At 43.0% G+C, this 18,784-nt stretch overlaps 2 protein-coding genes across 6 annotated transcripts in view; one reads left to right on the top strand and one right to left on the bottom strand.

The window, feature by feature from the left end:
- Positions 1 to 10,724, top strand: part of JADE1 (jade family PHD finger 1) — a 74,732-nt gene extending 64,008 nt beyond the window's left edge. For both annotated transcript variants that reach the window (XM_064149984.1, XM_064149985.1), the window contains exons 8-11: positions 651 to 767; positions 4,228 to 4,758; positions 6,210 to 6,327; positions 7,178 to 10,724. In XM_064149984.1, coding sequence (XP_064006054.1) covers positions 651 to 767; positions 4,228 to 4,758; positions 6,210 to 6,327; positions 7,178 to 8,079 — 1,668 coding nt within the window. In that variant the 3' untranslated portion in view covers positions 8,080 to 10,724. The remainder of the gene's footprint in view (positions 1 to 650; positions 768 to 4,227; positions 4,759 to 6,209; positions 6,328 to 7,177) is intronic.
- Positions 10,725 to 13,341: 2,617 nt separating this feature from the next.
- Positions 13,342 to 18,784, bottom strand: part of SCLT1 (sodium channel and clathrin linker 1) — a 37,855-nt gene continuing 32,412 nt past the window's right edge. For 3 of the 4 annotated variants that reach the window (XM_064149989.1, XM_064149988.1, XM_064149990.1), the window contains exons 19-21: positions 16,197 to 16,275; positions 15,050 to 15,145; positions 13,342 to 14,000 (exon numbers count right to left, since the gene is read on the bottom strand). In XM_064149989.1, coding sequence (XP_064006059.1) covers positions 13,938 to 14,000; positions 15,050 to 15,145; positions 16,197 to 16,275 — 238 coding nt within the window. In that variant the 3' untranslated portion in view covers positions 13,342 to 13,937. Of the gene's footprint in view, positions 14,001 to 15,049; positions 15,146 to 16,196; positions 16,276 to 17,876; positions 17,948 to 18,784 lie in introns of those variants that run through there. The other variant, XM_064149991.1, reaches the window with a different exon arrangement.

An 18,784-nucleotide genomic window follows, 5' to 3' on the forward strand; every position in this document is an offset into this window, starting at 1 on the left:
TAGTGCATGTTCCTAGAATCATAGAACGGTTTAGGTTGAAGGGACCTTAGTAATCATCTACTCTTCACCATGGGCAGGGATGCCTTACAACTAGACTCAGCTGCTCAAGACTTCATCCAGCCTGGCCTTGGACACCCCTAGAGAGGAGGCAGTGCTGCTATGCTGAGTGTAGCATCTATATGATGCAGAAGACAGTGTACAAGATTTTCAGGCAGATGCCAAGTCTGGCAGGTTGAAACATCATCTGTAAAGAAAGCAATTATGTTACCTTTGCCAACCAAAATTAGGCCTCAAGAAATTAGGCCTTTGCTGCTGGCAAAACTCATTTAGCAAGTACACAAAGTGCAATTTTCTTTTGTAAGTGGAACATTGAAGTTGAATCAGGAAGGTTTAGATGTGGCAGAGTTCCTGTGGGGTCTCAAAGGTATTCTTTCTGCATGATAATTTTAAATTGGAGAGTTTCACCTTGGAACTGTTCATGCAGTGAGGAAGTGATGTTTTTGAAAAACAAAAGGAATATATATATATATTTAAATATATTCCTTACAAACAAGAACTTGCAGTGTGCTTGTTTTGCTGTGCACACAAGAAATTTCATATCTTTGATAAAATTATGTAATAGCCACTGTGTTTTTTAACCTTTTTCTTAGGTGAGCATCGGAAGCCCAGAAAAAATGGAGCCTATAACAAAGGTTTCTCACATTCCCAGCAGCAGATGGGCACTGGTGTGCAGTCTTTGTAATGAAAAGGTTGGAGCTTCTATACAGGTAAATGAGTGGAACAAATACCCACGTGCTTTGCTCTGTCACTTCTTGGTAGATAGGCAAAATATATACCCTCAGTACGCTTTGCTTGGTTTCCTGTGTGTCAGTAAGGACGTCAGTTCACACACAGTGCCTTTGGATGTTGGTGTGCCCTTACTTCCAGGAAGATTTTAATGATAATGCCAGGTCATCCCCTAAAACTTCCTGATCTGTTGCTATGCTGACACACATATTAGTAGTTTGGAATAAAATGTAGGTGTGGTTGAGTAGAGGAAAATTTCTGCATTTCTGTGATCTGTGACATGCGACAGCAAAGCTTGACTGCTGAAAGCAGCCTGTCTGCTGATGCCTATTTAGTGACTTCTAAGACAAGTTGGTTACCTCTGGGGGAGCTGAGTGTTTCCTGGAAGAACCTGAATTTTCGTGGTACTGAACATGTCCAAGTCAGTGGAACTGAACACTTTTCGTTGATGTAGCTTTGAGCTTCTCACTCTAGATACCACGTAACTTTGGACTGTTCTGGCTGTAACTATTTTTTCTTTAACTGTTTTATTGTGGGTCGAGCTTTTAAGTTGCTAAGGAGAATGTCTGATCATTTAGTATTACGGTTTTGAAGCAGTAGGAAAGAAGCAGATTTTTTGACTGGCTGCCCTGAGGTCTGAATAAGCCACAAGCTGAGGAGGTGACCCTCATTTCCTCCAATGGTTGTAGATAATTCAGGAGCTCTTGGTGTTCCTAAGTAGGGCTAAAAAACCCTCCTGGGTGTGGGTTTCCCAGTTCACACTGCTGTAACAGCAGTGCCCCATTACCATTCTGACTTCTGGTACTCATTCGAGCTCAGGAATGGTGAGTGCCCAAAGCAGCAAGATGGGGCAGAACCAAAACAAAGGTATCATCTTAATAGTTCCAAAAAAAGAGAATTATTTCCTTATGCAATAAATAACCTATAATGTCAGCACTAGAAAGCCATGTTTCATACCAGCAGCTCACATTCTTGTGCCAGTGCCAGCCTGTCTCATTGCATACTTCTGAAATCCTCCCTGCAGTTTCAGATGGAGTTGGATTCAGCGCTGCAGCCTGTGAGTTGTTGCTGTTAAATAACTGAACTGATAGGCACCAGAGCACAGTGGCAGTGTGGTTTCACTTCCATATTTATATTGGGCTGTTAGCTGTAAAGCACTTGCAGATCCTTTACAGTGTAAAATCGCTCAGAAATGTTAAATAATCCCTTTTAAGAACAATTTTAAAATCTAGAAATATTGGGAAAACACATTGCCAAGCCCCAGATTTTTGAAGCAGGGGACACTTGGTTTCCTGATACATGAGATGAGAAAACTTTCATCTACCTTACAGGAAAACAGGGAGAGGTGACCCACCTGGGGTAGTGCTGCGATTGTGTTAGGAAAAGACACTAAAATGTAGCTTCGTATTGTGGTAACCACTTTGCACCTTCAAAGTGCCTCACATACTTGAACAAAATGGCTCTCAGAAAGCTCCTTGAGATGGATAGGAAGACACTACTATCTCTTAAGGAGTCTGAAGAAGTAGAGCTCTTTCTGTTCTGTGGCTCACCTAACCTTACAGGATCCATGATGGTAAGAGCAGCATTGAGAGAGTCTAAATCTCTGTGCTTTTTAAATGTAGGTTGTGTCCATTTCCTTTTTAACTCTGCTCCAAGTCATCTGTCTAGGTTGCCAGAACTTGTACACCCGCAGTGCAGGATCAATTCCAGTGAAGCCTATCAGTCCATTCCCCGTTAAGGAATACAAAAAATAGTAAACATTAAGTAAAGAAATTAAATCTGTCCACAGTGTATAAATTTGCAATGGTAATTTTTCCTCACAGAGCTGTCCTTTCCTCTGCTGTAAGGTAGCTGAAACTGTTTTGTCCATTCTCCAGACCATTTCTGAGGGATGACTTATAGTAGTTGAAGACTTAAGTATTTATGTATGGTGGTGAGCAGGGCAGAGGGAAATGTCCTTCCATATTTCTTCTTATGCCACCTCTCTGCTTCTAGTGAGGACTTGCAGGCATTACATCTGCCACTTCAGACAGCCCTACCTTTGAAATAACAGGGGAGAGACAACAAATAAGTTTTGCCTGGCATGTTGCAGGAGCTGTGTAAATCTTGGTGTGGGAAATACTTAGATTTGTGTTGTGGACTTAAGTACATCATACGGAGGCACTGCAGTGGAAGGGAAGTAGCATTAACTGAATGACCTAAGAGAGAGAGAGATCCTGCAGAGCCCTCCTGGGTGTGCACAGCAGCTAGAAGTGTGTGTTTGCTGGGCAGAGAGCAGCTGCAGCAGGCAGGTTCTCCCAGGTTCAGCAGGTTTCCTTCCAGTGTGGTAGGCTTTCCCCTCTTCTCCCAGTAGAACATTAGTCATGCTAAGATAACTGTGACTAAAGAACTCTTCTGTCCTGTTGGACGTTCCAGGCGGACCACTTTTGCCCTCTTGGTCAGTAGGAGTGGAAAGGGCAAAGGATGATTTGGTATTTCTTAATTTCTTGATTTTATTAAAGGATGTTCATTTGAAATGTCTGCAGTTTAAGCACTCTTGTATGCAATCTGGCTGATGAGTCAACCTGAGCAGGAAAACCTGAAGAGAGATTTTCTTCTTTACAAAGTTATGTATGAACATCCTAGTGCCATGCATTTGTTGCCTCCTGGTTAGCAGCACTAACATTCATTTCCACCTGAGATTCTGCTGGAGGCAGAGGTGTAAGTTGATTCAGATGACTCTGTCTGTGTACATACATGTATCGATTTTAAACCTTCCAGTTTGTGGCTAGCAATAGCTATGACAGCATTTGGCAGGGGAAGGCTACGTATAGCAGAGCTGAAGTGCTACATCAGCTGAACTAGTGCCCATCACTGCATGATGGATAGGTTCACTAGGAGGGAAGGAAAATTACCAAAAAATGAATTTCCTGTTCTGATCCCCCAGGTGGAGGCTGCAGCCAGTGAAGTAGTAATTGATAGTGATTTAATAGTTCACATTTATAAAATTGGGATAACAGGCAAAATGAAAATTCCCCTTGGTGGAGGCCTTCTGGGTAGCCTAGGTCCAGGTGCTGGGAAAGACTTTTAATTACAAGTACCAGGCTGGCCTGGAGCCACCCAGATGTTTTCCCTTCCCTGACATGCGGGTGCAGTCCAAGGGGGGATGTATTGCTTTGTGTAACATGGCCTGGCACGAGTGGCTCAGATAAGAACGCTGCTCCTAGGGCTTTGCTGGTCCTTCAGCAGCGAGAGGCTAACTACTCCTGTCCCACTGGGATACTTGGTCATAGCCTGGGCCAAGAGCATCAAATACTAAACCTAATTAAAGAGCAAGGAAGTATATGCAGCTCAGCAGCAGAGCATGGTGACAGAGTTGCTCTTCCTAGGCAGCCCTGACTGCTCCAATAGTTCTGGGCACTGTGGCTTCTTAAACTCATTTGATTAATTTAATTTCTGTAGTGTTCAGTGAAGAACTGCAGAACAGCCTTCCATGTCACCTGTGCATTTGACCGTGGCTTGGAGATGAAGACCATACTGGCAGAGAACGATGAGGTGAAATTTAAGTCCTACTGTCCCAAGCACAGCTCCACCAAGAAAACTGATGATGAGACTTTCAATGAGAGTCCTGGACAGGAGAATGGGAATGGGATTCAGGACAGCTCTCTTCCTACCCGCATGGACACTTTCCACAACATGGATCAAAACCAGGAGGAGGCTCACAGGGTCAGTCTCCGCAAGCAGAAGCTCCAGCAGTTGGAGGATGAGTTCTATACCTTTGTGGAGTCTTTGGAAGTGGCTAAAGCTCTACGGCTGCCTGAGGAGCCAGTGGAATTCCTTTACCAGTATTGGAAGCTGAAGAGAAAAGCCAACTTCAATAAGCCTTTGATTACCCCAAAGAAGGATGAAGAGGACAATCTGGCTAAACGGGAGCAGGATGTGCTGTTCAGAAGGCTGCAGCTCTTCACGCACCTCCGGCAGGATCTAGAGCGGGTAAGCCATGGCAGTGCCTGCGCTCAGGGAGGTGTGCAGGCCTGCGTTAGCCGAGTCCCCAGGGACGCATTCAGTGCTTGGCTTGTGCCCCTTGCTGCATCTTGCCTCCAAGTTGTGTTGTCAGAAGAGACCCTTACTGCTGGATTCCCGCAGCACACCAGCTGCCCTTTTCAGAGAGAGGCTTAGCTCACAGGGCAGCATCCTTGGCTTCTGACTGCAGTGTTGCATTTCTGCTTACACTGCTTTACTGATAAACACTGCTTGCTGAGGCCTGGACTGCAACCCCCAGTTGCATCTATTTTAGCCTTTAAGGGCTTTTTCTGCTCCTTTCATCTGATGTGCAAGAAGAAAAAGATGAAACATGCCCTGATTTGCAGCAGATCTGCGTTTTGTTGACACAGCATAGTAGGATGACATTTCACAGGACTGTCTGTAGTGGGTTTGTGAGGCACTTGAAATTCCACTCAATTAGGTTTCGAGTGGGTAAAGAACAGCTCGGCAGCATCAGTTTGATGTCTGAGCTGAAGTACATCTGACCCTTTAACCAGATTTTTTTGTTGTTGTTGTTAACTAGCAGAGTTTAAGACATGCTAGAGACAGAAGTACTGACATGATTTTAAATGGTTCACCTCCATAGAGCTTATGGATCTCATAGGCCACGTATAGAACCTGGTTCAGGCTGGAGCCTCTGTCCCAGAATGCTGTCCAGTCTTTGAGTCAGGGCAGCAGGTGTTCATGCAGCTACTGCATCCTTTGTGAAGGACCTTGATGGCTAATTAATGAATTGCTGCAGCTTTTCTTCTCAAGCTTTTTTTCTAGTTTCAGCTTCCAGTCCATGACCCTTCTCTTGCCTGGTGTGAGAGCTGTTCCCCAGTCCATTTCTTTCTGCTCCATGTGCTCAAGTTCTTTTAATCTTCCCTTTGATCAGCTAAATAAGTTGAGTTTGTCACCTTGTTCTCTGGATCTTAAATTACTCTGTATGTATCCTTTCCATTTTTAAGTGTGATGAAAAGCCAGGATACCCCTCATTGTAGTAATATTTATAGTAGTATTTCACTACTCCATTATTCTTACTCATTGTGTGCATCATCCTATGCTCATTGATCCACACCTCCATGCTATTAAGTAAGGATAATTTTCTGTTTTGTCTCGTGAAGCAAATGGTGTGAGGCTATTAAACACTGGGCATACGTGAGCATTTCCTAGTTTTCCTCTGTGTGTGTATGTAGGTAAAAGTCATTCAGGTGTTCACAGAAGCTACTGTTGTGCTGTAGCCCTCCCACACCGGAGGGAATAAATCTGTCAGTTAAATGGTATTTAAGAAATGTGCTGAGGAAGGTTAAATCTAAATACATTGCTAACTTGTGTAAATGTTGTGTAGCGCTTCATCTGAATTAACAACACTACAGGCACACAACTCCTGTAAAACTCATCACCTTGCTGCCTCTTAGGTGCGTAACCTCACTTACATGGTGACCCGAAGGGAAAAAATCAAGAGATCTGTCTGCAGAGTTCAAGAACAGATATTTAATGTCTACGCAAAGCAGTTGGAACAAGAAAGAGTTTCAGGTATGCTTCACTGTTACCTTTTTTGCATAAGGCCACAGACACAAGCACTGAAAGGTTTGGTTACAGGCTAATGACTAATTTTGAAGGACACCCAGGACCTTATTTGTTCTCATTAAAACCTTGTGTAGGCCACCAGGCGTTAGCATATCAGAATAAAAGATGAGCCTGTGCAGCTCTAGTAGTGGGCACATTGCTATAGAAACTGGTAAGTCAGTGTTCCTGTCCATGGGGCACTGAATGCTGGCTGCCACAGATCTTTCCCGGTGTGATTCTGTAATGACTCCTTATGACAGGAGCCCATGACTTACATTCAAATGCCATATGGTACCTCCTAAGCCTGTGGTTTGCCTGTGCTTCTCTGCATCATAGATGGCTGTTTAAAGAGCTCAAATCTGAAAAGGCAGCACCCTGCTTTTAAAACAGAATGGTTTTTTTTTCTGCCTAATCTCATTGACAGTAATCTCTCAGAAAGATGAGTGCCTTCAAAGTTACTGCATTGACTGTTATCTTTGAAAGGTTCAGTAACTTACCTGCTGTATTTTACATGGCATCAAAGAGATCCACTCACTAGTTCCTTTTCCCACCCCCTCTCTGAGGAGTGGCTATAGCAGCACTAGGATGTGTATTTGCTACAGGAGTGGGCAAGTATAGCGTGGCTAAAGGGAACTCAAGCCCACACAGAACTCAGTGTGGTGTGGAACAATGACATAGCTCCACAATTGCTACCAAATACCTGTTAGCCCTAAAGAACATGTTAGGCATGGGGACAGCGTTAGAGTTGGTACATTCAAATGTGGTATTCACCCAGACGCAGAAGTTATAGGCTTGAACTTGATTTGTTTCCACGTAGGTGTGCCTTCCTCATTCTCCTCAATGGAAAACACGGTGTTGTTCAACAGTCCATCTCTGGGCCCCAATGCCCCCAAGATAGAGGATTTGAAATGGCATTCTGCATTCTTCAGGAAACAGATGGGCACATCTCTAAGCCACACTTTGAAAAGACCACACAAAAGAGACAGAGCAAGAAGCAGTGCTGGGAATGACAGCAAATCTCTGCCGAGGCAGCCCAGCCAGAGGGAAGGTGCTGCAGCACCGGGTGGCTTTTTACACCTTGACAAGACCTTTGCAGACACACGGATTGTATCAGCACAGCAGAAAAACGGCCTAGTTATACCAGACCACAGAAAACAAAGAGACAATCATCCACGGTGTGAGATGATCAAGGCAGAGCTCAAGGAAAAGACTTCAAAACACAACCACAAACCACTGAGACCCACAGAACTCTCTCAGAGGCAATCAGAAAATAAAAGGGCTGTGAACCACTCCAGTGGTAGGTCAGCACCTGGCACGAGGAGGGATATAGTGCCTAAATGCAACGGGGGTCTTGTCAAAGTTAACTCTAATCAGACAGTAGTTAAAGTGCCTACCACGCCCACCAGCCCAGTCAAAAATTGGGGCGGATTCCGAATTCCAAAGAAGGGGGAAAGGCAGCAGCAGGGTGAGGGCCCAGAGGAAACCTGCCGCCAGAACTCCAGCTACCCCTATCTGGCTGTGGGCAGAGTTTCACCGAAGGATAGAGCCAAAAGCAAGCTGAAGCCTGACAGCGAGAATGATGGGTACGTCCCTGACGCTGAAATGAGTGACTCAGAGACTGAAGTGGACGAGAAAAAGTGCAGGCAGCGGAGGCTCAGTCCAAGCAGCACTATCAGCCGAAGGACAGACATTATTAGGAGAAGCATCCTGGCATCCTGACCAGACACAAGGACACGGTCTCAGCACTGTGGTCAGTACAGTCACTGCCTACAAGCCAACTCCATATTAGTTATTGGTGTGAGAGAGGAGAGTTCTTAGACAAGGCTGCAGACTGACAAATTGGTAACACGTTATTCCTGAGCTGTATAAACATGTTTACATGCACTTGAAGCTGGTGGTTTTTTTCCCCCTGCTCTGCCCCACCCCAGTTCTATGAGAAGTTTGAATCTCCTTTATTTGCAACTTTCCCAAGTAAGCAGAAAAATGACATCACTACTAAAAAGTAATTTGTGGCAAACACTAAAGTAACTCAAAAACCTATTAAAAAGTTCATCATTTTAGCTAAAAAGCACTGATAAAATTTTCCTTCCTTACCAGGCCTTCTGGAAAAGCACAAGCTCTCAATGTAACTAGTGTGTATTGGATCAAATCGTACTGCACTGCTAAAGCCCATCACCAGTGGTCACTCTTTTGATGGAGGCAGGTTTTTCTCCTCCCTTTGAAGAATGTTTTCTGTTGCATTCACTTTGAGCAGAGATGGCAGCTCAAACCCTCTCCGTAAGCTCCAGAGTTTACATGTAGATACACCTACAAGATGACCAGATCTAACTAGGACATTATACTGGAGAAGGAGGAAGGGAGAGATCAGGGCGCAGCTGCCTCAGAAGACTCAGACTGAGCACAGAGGGGACTCTCAAAAGGTCTGAGAAGGGATCAGGCTTGTGGGTTACAGTCCCTCGTGGAATAAGCTGTTACCCTTCAGTCAGTCACCTGCTGCCAGGAGTATGAGGACAATTCCAGCGGAGAAAGTCTAAGGCACTAGTCACTAGCATTTCCCAAAGCCCGCCAGGTATGCACTACTGGGATGTACTGGGAAAGCCAGGCTTACAATGCTTAAAGGGTTGCTTTAAAATGAATATATATTTTTAAGTAGTATAAAATGGAAAGGCAATAAATTGTGATTATCTCTTTACAGTCAAATGAAGAAAAAAAAATCTGGACTAGATTTGATGGAAGAGGGAACTTTTTTTACTAATTGCAAACGGCAATAACGAGTAAGTGATGAGCAATAATATGAGCAGGTCATTAGGGCACGGCCTTGTAGCGAGCAGAGTGCACATGTGGAATGTAGGAGCCTGCACACTTTGGAATTCTGCATAGAGCCAAGTCAGGTATGTACTGGTGACAACGCAGCAGTGTGTCACAGACAGGTGTAAAGATCCCCTTTCCCCTACCCCTTTCCTACTCCTAGCCTGTCATTATGACTGCTGCTTTTTCATGTCAGACCCTTGCCTCTTGAGCAGGGAGCATTGATAACACAGTAGAACTCTGCCATAACTGTGTCTTCCAGAGGATTCTATCAAAAAAAAAAAAGAGAAAAAGGCTTTCTAAGACTTACCTTGCTATGCAAGTTATCACTTAAATATCTAAGTATTTCAGCTGTGCAGCCCTGTCACTTGTTTTAAAGCTCAGAAGTTTTAACCTTCTGTGCTCAGAAGTTTTAATCTTCTGTGAGAAAGGGGAATTTTGTGTCTGGTGGTACACTTATGCAGCACCATTGCTGCTCCCAAGAAGCTAGAATAACTGCATGGCTTAGAGAGGTGAAAGTCACACAGGGCACTGGTGAATCTCAACTTAAGTCACCCTTGGGATGTGTTAAAAGTCCTTATCTGATCTCACACAGCAGCAGAGACAAAAGGTAAATGCAGGTAAGTTTTACTCAACATGCAGCAGCGTCTTCCAGACAGGCACTGCTGTTTCCTGTAAGAAAGAGGCTCATGACCATATGGGGAATTGTTTGTCAAGCCATAGCTGGAATGATCTAAATTAAGATTCTAAGTAAAGACTGAACCTCAAGCCAGTCCGAAGGAGGTCCCTTGTTAATTTGCACTATTACGAATGCTAGCGTTGTGCAGAATTAATGCCTTACCCGTGTTGCTCCCCAGTGTTTAGGTTAATAAGCTTTCTCAAGTTTCAAGTTAAGCTGAACCAAAACAAAACAAACCTGTAAGAGGACTGCAGTGTGACCAGCTCTGTAGGTTAGCTTTGTCTCCCCTGCTTAGCGCTCAGCAGAAGAGGTGTTGTAGGTACAGCAGTGACAATAGAAACCCACCCCTGTATTTTGTTGGGATAGAGGCTGAGCTTGCTGAGTTTCTGTTCGTAAGCATTTCCTTGTGCAGACTGACCAAGAGACCGTTGGCTGCGATCGGTGTGTTCTGTCAAACCGTAGGCTAGTTGAACTTCTGTAGAGTTGCCTGGAATGCCATTTGTTAGGTTATAAACTCTCTCCAATCTAAATGAAGGGTTGTAGGTGTTGTGTATAAAGCTTAATTTCCGGAATTTGAGACAATTGTCATGACGTTTGTAAGACCTTGTACAGAAGATTTTTCACTATGTGCCTAGCTTTGGTGTCCATTCAGCTGAAGTGAATTTAAAAAGGTGCATGAAGAGAAGCAGATAGAAATAAAAAGTATATGTAGAGATGACTATTTTATATTACATGGCCCAATCCTGTATTTATTTTCTCCCTTTTCTGAAGTATTTATAAAGACCTAGTTGAAGACAGCTGTATTTTTTGTTAAACTATTCAGTAGAATTGTGCCTTTTTGTCTGTCTGTGAATAAATGCTGTACATTTTTGCAGTAGCCTTGCCCAGCAGTGTTTGAGAGTCTGCAGTAGTTGGTTGGTTTGAATTCTACATAAACACTTGACTGCAAATAGTGCAGTGCCTTTCATGGTTAACCTAAGCAATTCATGTGGCTAGTTACAGGTATCAGCAGGCTCGCTGTGGCTGCAGGAGAAAGGTCTGGGTGTTTCAAGGAACAGCACAGGCCCTAGTTACTGGCAGTTGTGCCTATCCCATCCACAGAAAATGGTATGCTCTTGCCTTCTGATTCTCAAAGAGATGCTGCTTACTTCAAGACAGTTCATGTTTGTTAACACCTAATGCCCTTGGCAAAGCCTATCATCACACGTCCCACTGGATGGGAAACATGACCTTTCTTAGCTGTAGGTCCTCCAGGTAAGTACTCCGAATGTACGCTGCCATCACAAACTGCCTGTAGTCGGGCAACACTGACTGTTTGCTGCTCTAGCAGCATCTCAAGGAGACCAGGCCTGAAGGACACAGCAGGTTCCTCCCTCTTGTTTCTTCTAAGCCCAAGAGGTGGAAATACAGAATGGATGTAAAGGACAAGGTTTGAAGGCATACATCTAGCAATACATCTTGAAAAGCAGTGATGGGTATGTAATTTTTCTCAGATCTCTACATGTGTCACATGCCTTCCCTTCCTGGGCAGCTGTGAGTGGCACCCCTCAAAAACATTTCAAAGAGTGAAGATGAAAGGATGCCTCTCCTAAGAATTGATAGTGCCAGTAGAAGCCCTTCAAAGCGTGAATAAAAGTCTGACAGAGGTTCTTACAGCTGATTTATGGTCTTGCCTTGTCTCTCTGAGAGGGATTGCACTGCTGGGGTTACCCAAGTAAGGCTTTGGCTTTAGTCAGCAGACCATGAAAAAGTTTCTTGTGAGCAGTAATAGACCTTTCAAAGTCTGGCCTATGCTAGAAGGTACAGGGCTCTTGGGAAGACCCCAAATGAAACTCAGACTGCCTCTGTAGTCAGTCTCTCTCACCTGTTGAATGGAAGTGTAACTATTCACCTAGAAACTCTGCTTAAATAAACACCATCAAGAGTAGCTTTACTCAGTGGGAAGCATTAATATCACACTAGGGAATCTTTGAAACACTCAAAACCTGGTGTTGGGGTGGGAAAGAAGGCAGGGGAAACAAACTTTACAGGGGAACAGTTGGAGGAATACAAAGAACCAAATGTAAACCAACCCAAACAGATGGCTGAAAAGCCTGCTGCTCAGTCCCACAAAACAGTCATTTCCTGAGGGAAAGAGCAAACCTTACCTATCCAGCAAGACCCAAAGTTTAACTGCCTCAGCATGTGCCTTTCCTCTGCAAGTCCAACTTGAGTGCAATGTGCCAGCAGCCTCTTCTGGACAGCAAACGGAAATGAGGTGGTAGTAGGATGACAAGCTGAAGCTGACCACATTCCCACTGTGGCTCAGACAGATGCATTTGGTCATTCTTTACCTGCTTGGAGGAATAAGCAGACAAGTGGGATATCTGTTTTCCCTTTTTGTGTCACCTGCTGTCACTGTCATTGCTCTGCTCTCTTACCATTAGGTGCTTCTGCCATCACTGCGGTTCACATGCTGGCAAACCAGCACAGCACAAGAGCTGCAGCACAAGTTCAAACAAATACACCCATCATTAAAAAGAACCAAGCAGGTGCCCTTTGTGCCTCGAGGAGCAAAACCAAATGTTCAAAACTGTACAGTTGCCTGCCACGTTCAGCCAAGTTTCACTTCACAGCTAGAGCCTCTCTTTAAGAAGTGAATGGGATTAATGGCTCAGACAAAATCTTCCAGGTGTTGTGTCAACACCGCAGATGTGTATTATGCAAATGAAAGTAAAGTGCTTGATGCTTACCTCCCTCTATCACATGTGTGGTGGACTGATGAAAATCTCACCACAGCAGATGTGTGGAGCTGCTGGACAGTGTATCTGTGTTGTTTTGAACAATCTTTGAAGCCTTTGAGCAGAATTAGACTGCAGTGGATACAGGCATACATCAGACCAAGAAGGATCTAGTAAAGAATTGTGCACAGCTGTATGAAGTAACAACTTACTCTGCATAAGCAGGAAATTTTCTTGAGCCTGTTTCTACCTTGCAGGCTTTACCTGCAGAGTCAGGTTTCTGGGAGGAGGCACAAACTTAATTCCATGTGGTGGCTGACCCAGGTCTGTCTTCCAAGATGCAAATATGGTGAAGATCCACAGCAAGATATGTACGACTTTGTTAGTCCAAGCCAACCGTTTTCATCAAACACTGACTAAGCATTATCCATCAAGTGATTTGGAAGTTACAAGCGGAACAATGTTCATCATGTTTTAAGATGCGTCCTGTAAGTTCAGGATGGGAGCACCACCAGATAACACCTATCAGATGTTTATGGTCTATGCTGCAAGAGAACACTAAGTTCAGCTGCAGTTTTGGAATGATACATAGGAAGTTTCTCAACTATCCAAGAAAAACATGCATGTGAGAGAATTCCCATCTACTGGCACCTGTAGAGTTCAGACACATCAAAATGCATGAAGGCTGGATGACTGAATGACTTCACCAGCTCTGGGCAAATGGAAGGGAGAGAGAAATGAAGTTCCCAGACACATACAAACAGATTACAGTCCTTAGAAATGAGCTGTAGGAATAGCCACAGCAGCAGTTTATTTATTAACTGTTTCCCAGGGGCATCAGAACAAACTGAACACTGTTAACACTGGAAGGCAATGGAGAGATTTTCCACCCGTCATGCCTACCATTAAATAGCAATTATTTGACATTCATGATGTAATTAGTGTCTTGCTACAGTTCACAGAAGATCTTCATTACATTCCCAAATTACTGCAGTCCAAAGGAAAATGAAAGGTACCAACTGCACGTGAACAAAGCTGCCCGTGGATTTCAGTAGAAGTATCTGTTCCCTGTGCACAGATCTTGTCACAGCTGGAGCTGGTGCTTTCCAGACCAAAACTTGGCCACAGCACAGTATCAGATTAGTTCCATCTACATGAAGGACTTGAATTACAGTGTTCTGCATTCTTCTTCCAATCTTAACTATCCATATAGAGTGTCTTCATCCACACCTTTCTTACCTGAATAATCCAGCAAACATATATCTTGAGTTTTACAAGCCTTGCCCTGTATTTCACTTTTAACAGTTCCAGTATGAAGTTTCTCCAGCAATCTTCTCAACTCCAACACAGTAAATGAACAATGCACGTGTTTAAGTATTTTCCAGATACTTCAGGGAATCAGCTTTTTTCTTCTGTGCAGTTACCAGGCTGAGCTGTAGTTGAAAAGGAGGAGTTAGTTTCTTATACAGGCTGTTGTAAGGTAAAAAAGTCTCTGTAAAACTTCTCTCTGGAAGATACCATAAAGAACAGGAGACAAGCAAATGAGAGTGGAGATTTGGGAGGCACAGTACAATTGACAATGCACTCCACATATGACTACTGCTTCTGTCTTGTTTCAGATCCAAGATGATCAAAGATTAGGTAGCAGGAGTACACTTAAAGATTTCTCTGCAAAATACACACATGTTAAACCAGTGCAAACAGCATCCTGTATTGTTTATGTTTCTTACTGAATTACTATTATTTAATAAGAAGGCAAGGCAGTTCTGATGGCTGGCAGCTCACAGGACATGGCAGAAGGTACACCAGGTTGCAAGCTGAACACTATGCAGGTCTGTGCTATCAGTTTTGTCCTGCAACCACTGCACACCATTTCCCCCTGCTGTTTGTGCAGCCACACAGTGAATGAGATCAGGGAACATAATCAGGCTGAAGAACTCACAGAGTTCCCACAAAAGAGCTATGCTGCCTCGCAATTATGAAGGCAGTTCTCCACCTATCAACTCAAGACATGCCTGGTTTTAAACCAGAGTCCCCAGGAGACGGGCACAAGATTTGCTTTTTATCACCTGAAACCATTGCTTGTGACTGCTACCGGAGGTTACACCAAACTGAAGAAACCTGTCTTGTGTAAACAGGAGGTGCAGTTACTTAAAAGAGGTTTCTCCTCTTTCTCAGCTGCTGTCATTTCTGAAGATGGCAATGTTCATACACCTTCATTCACGTTTTCATCCACGTAAGTTTAATGCACATTAAATTTGTTACCATAAACAAATCTGTGCTGTCACTTAAGCATCCTGTCAGAAGGTGGCATTTAACTAAATACAAACCAGTTTTGTGCTGACTTCCAAAACACAGTAATAATGCACATAAATTATCGCCTCTGCCCCAGGAATGAGACAAAGTGAATTGTTTTTGTAATATTCAATGGGATTGCCTTAATGCATTGAGATTATAATATAGCTCTATGTTAGTTTTCTACCTTCTGAGATGCTGTAGTTGCCCTCTGTTCTGCCTGGCTCAGTCGCCTTTGCAGCCTATCGATGTACTCTCGACACTCCATCATTAATTTTTCATCCTGTGTAAAGGAAATACCTTATTAGAAATGCAAAGTTCTTACTGGATCCATACATCCTGTAGTGAAGGACCTGAAGACAAGAAGAACTTAAGAAGTAGATGTGTTTACCACTCGGAAAAAGACTTTAAGATGGACTGCTGACACATTTCAGAGAATTTCCAGCTCAAGTATGAAAATCGTTTGAGGTTTCCAATGACTCAGAGTGATCTGGAGAGGAAGTTTATGCGTTTCACCATCTTGAAGCAAGATGCAGGAAAGCTGACATTTTCAGCCAGGTAATCTAGTTCACGCAATCTTACAATGCAAATGTTCTGTCTGTACTCAAAAGGGGAAAAGGCTACACTTAGGCGAGTGAGATGATCTCTTTATCCAAGGGTCTGTATATTCTTGACCACCCTTAATGAATTCTGGTTTTGCATCAGCCCTATTTTTCTCCTCTATGTAACACAGCACTACAAAAAAACACCACCCAGAAGGATTTATCCTAGACAGAATTGGATGTTATGCTGGATTTATGAGGCTGACAGGATAGCTGTTTTCTGAAGTGGCCATTAATTATTGAACAGTGCACATTCCAAAACAACCCTGCCCTTAATCTTTAATGGATAATGCTTTTATCTGTATGCATATATGCACATGCAGTGTAAATTACACTATACACAGCATGGGAGGAATTTGCTATCTCTGCACATGCTCCATTCTCCATACCATCATAACTGCTCCCTTTTAGGGTATGCCTGCGTACGCTGACACAAGTGACCTTGGAAATATTTCCTGAATTATCTAGAGCTGCTAGATTAGTAACCTTGGAAGATGATCTCTCCTTTACCTTTTCTTGTCATTTGAGAGTAAAGTTCATTTGTCTCGTGCCACTGGAATCTGTCAGTCAGCAGAACCAGTGGGGGTTTTCCAGTTCTAACTACTCCTGTCAAAACCCATTATTTTTTCTAAACCAGCAACAGAACTCATCTAAATAGGTTTCTCTAAGACCCTAGTGTGCCTGCATCAGGCTGTAAGGGAACTTTGTTGTCATTATCAGTAATTACCTTACCTCAGTTATCTTCTCATTTGCCATTTCCAGCTGAGAAATGAGCTCCTGGCTACGAAGTTTTTGTTGACTCAGGTCACTTCTATGCATTGGAAGAGAAGATAGTGATTAACCACAGTAAAGCATCACTTATTGGAATATTGTAAACAGCTTGGGAAATCAATTGTTAAACTCTGACAAACCACCTTCCTTGTTACATCCTCTTAGAAGCCTATCTGAACAGACTCATTTTCTACATAAAAAATTCTCAGTTACTGAAAGTAATCTGTCTCCTGTACTCATCCCGAGGTGTGGAACTAGCATTCTTAGCAGCACAGGCCATAACCAGTGTTCAAGAAATTATTTTGACAATTAGATCACACTGAACATGTAGTTAAAGTTTAACCTTGTAAGCATACAGAAATGTGACAGCTATTGAGCTAGAGAGTCCATGCATTCTGATTGTTAACCTTCCCCCAAACATACACGATGAGGATTTCCTATTAAAACTGAGCAGTAACCCCAGCTGTTGAGTAATCAAATCAGTCCCTGCTCCATATTGTCTTTGTTAAGTGAGCAGGAAACAAAGGTGAGCTTTTAGCGTGTTGGCAGGCGGGTGATAAATCCGCCAGCTGTAGCATGAGCACTTTGCAAAACTCTCCTATGACAAATATAGCATGTACCAGCTGGATTTTTTTGGTTGAATTATACTATAATATGCTTCAGTTACTCTTGGTGATTATGAATTTTGTATACTGCCACTACCTACAGCTGTCTCTTACCCTGATTTTTTTTCTGTAATGAACATCTTAAAATAAGCAGCCATGGCTGCCAAACATTACAGAAATGCAGCCAAGAACAATTTTTTTCAGAAATGGAGAGCACCTCTTCATCTCAAGATGCTGTGCAGTTCATGTACTGTGCAGGATGTAGGGAGAAGGTTGCAGCCATGGCCAACACTTCATACACAGGCACAGAAAAGGTCATTCCTTAGAGCCAGATCTTTTTCAACTCAAAAAGATAAACCTGAGAACTCCAAAGCCCACTCATGGCTACTGATGAGTCAGGGACTGCAACTATGACAGAAATATTTCAGAAGCAGAAACTGGAACAAAGACACCCAAAATAGCTGCAATCAGATGACTTAAGATAAGCAAAGTATTTAAAACCAAGGATTCCCTTCTTGTAAGTGACAATTAAACATCAAGTGAATACTAAAAAAAGCTGCTAATAAGTTCATCTTACAACAAACAACTTTTATTTCCTCCAAATTATATCTTACTACCAGACAATGGCAATAGTAAGTTAAGATTGTAAATGAAACAATTTGTTTATACTAGGTACTGTTATTAATTTTTATTACTTTATTAGTTAAAGAGTGAAGAATTTTAGCTTTTTAAGTAATTGCTAAAGTACTTAGCCTCTTCTATACACACCTTCTCATGCACTGTTTGTTTGGGAGACTCAGTCTATATCTAAGAAATAATAGACCTCTCTATTTAATTTTTAAACCTCTGCAAAGAATGTGAAAGATGACTTTTTGCCTCTCAGAAGTTCACTTCATTCTCCTGATTGGAACTGAATTAGTGGTTCAGTCTCAGACCGCAGCAGAGATGTAGCCATCATATGCAAGCTTGTTGAAACACAGCAAGTAACCAGCCCAACTAAACTGAAGTGTTAAAGCACCTTCCATCTCAAACCCACCTCTGTCCTTTTGTCTTGAGGTGGATTGACCCAGCTGTCAAGTAAGCCTCCACCTAGTTGCCCACTCTCTCCTAGTGGAAAGGGAGAGAGAACCAGAAGGGTACAGGTGTGAAACCCCATAGGTCAGGAGATAAAAAATCATAGATTCATAGAATGGTTTGGGCAATAAGTGAAGAGAGAAAAAAGGATGCAAAAGCAGTTGCTCATCACTAGCAGACCAGTATCCTGCCAGTGTCCAGGCAATAGCTACTTTGGAAGAGCTTCCACCTGGCTGCATTGATGAACATATGGTCAGAGCTATCTCTTTGGGGTCAGCTATTCTGGCTGTGTCCCCTCTGAATTTCTTGCCCACCCCAGCCTACTCACTGAGGCAGCAGAATGAGAAACAAAGAAGGCCTTGACACTGTTCAGTGGCACCTGAAACATTGCTGTATTATCAGCACTGGTTTGGTCATGAATCTAAACCACAGCACCACACAGAAAATTCACTTCATCCCAATCGAGCTCAATACAGGCTTTAAGGAGCATTAAATTCACCTTAACTTAAAATTTGAAGCTCCCCTTAACTTAAAGTAAGGGTGGTAGTTTTTGCAGGTCTTTCTAAACACGTATAAAATGCTACAACTAGAATAGGTTTTTTCACATATGCACAAATTCTTAGAGAAACAACCTAAATTCAGTAGAAAAGCCCTGAGATAACCCATCTTGAAAGAAACAAGTCCTGCACTGCTGGTTTACTACCTTTAACAGTAATCGTTCCTTTGCTAAGTTCACTGCAGTAAATGCCATTAGAACTCAAAAGTACTAAACTAAAACCGAGGCAGCCAGAAGTCAAACAGTCTTGTTTCAGTCTGCCAGACCGGACCTTTAGCAGGAATAAGGAGCATAAACATTAGTCATGAGGTGTT

Source organism: Pogoniulus pusillus, chromosome 10, assembly GCF_015220805.1.
Source record: "Pogoniulus pusillus isolate bPogPus1 chromosome 10, bPogPus1.pri, whole genome shotgun sequence".
Taxonomy (NCBI): domain Eukaryota; kingdom Metazoa; phylum Chordata; class Aves; order Piciformes; family Lybiidae; genus Pogoniulus; species Pogoniulus pusillus.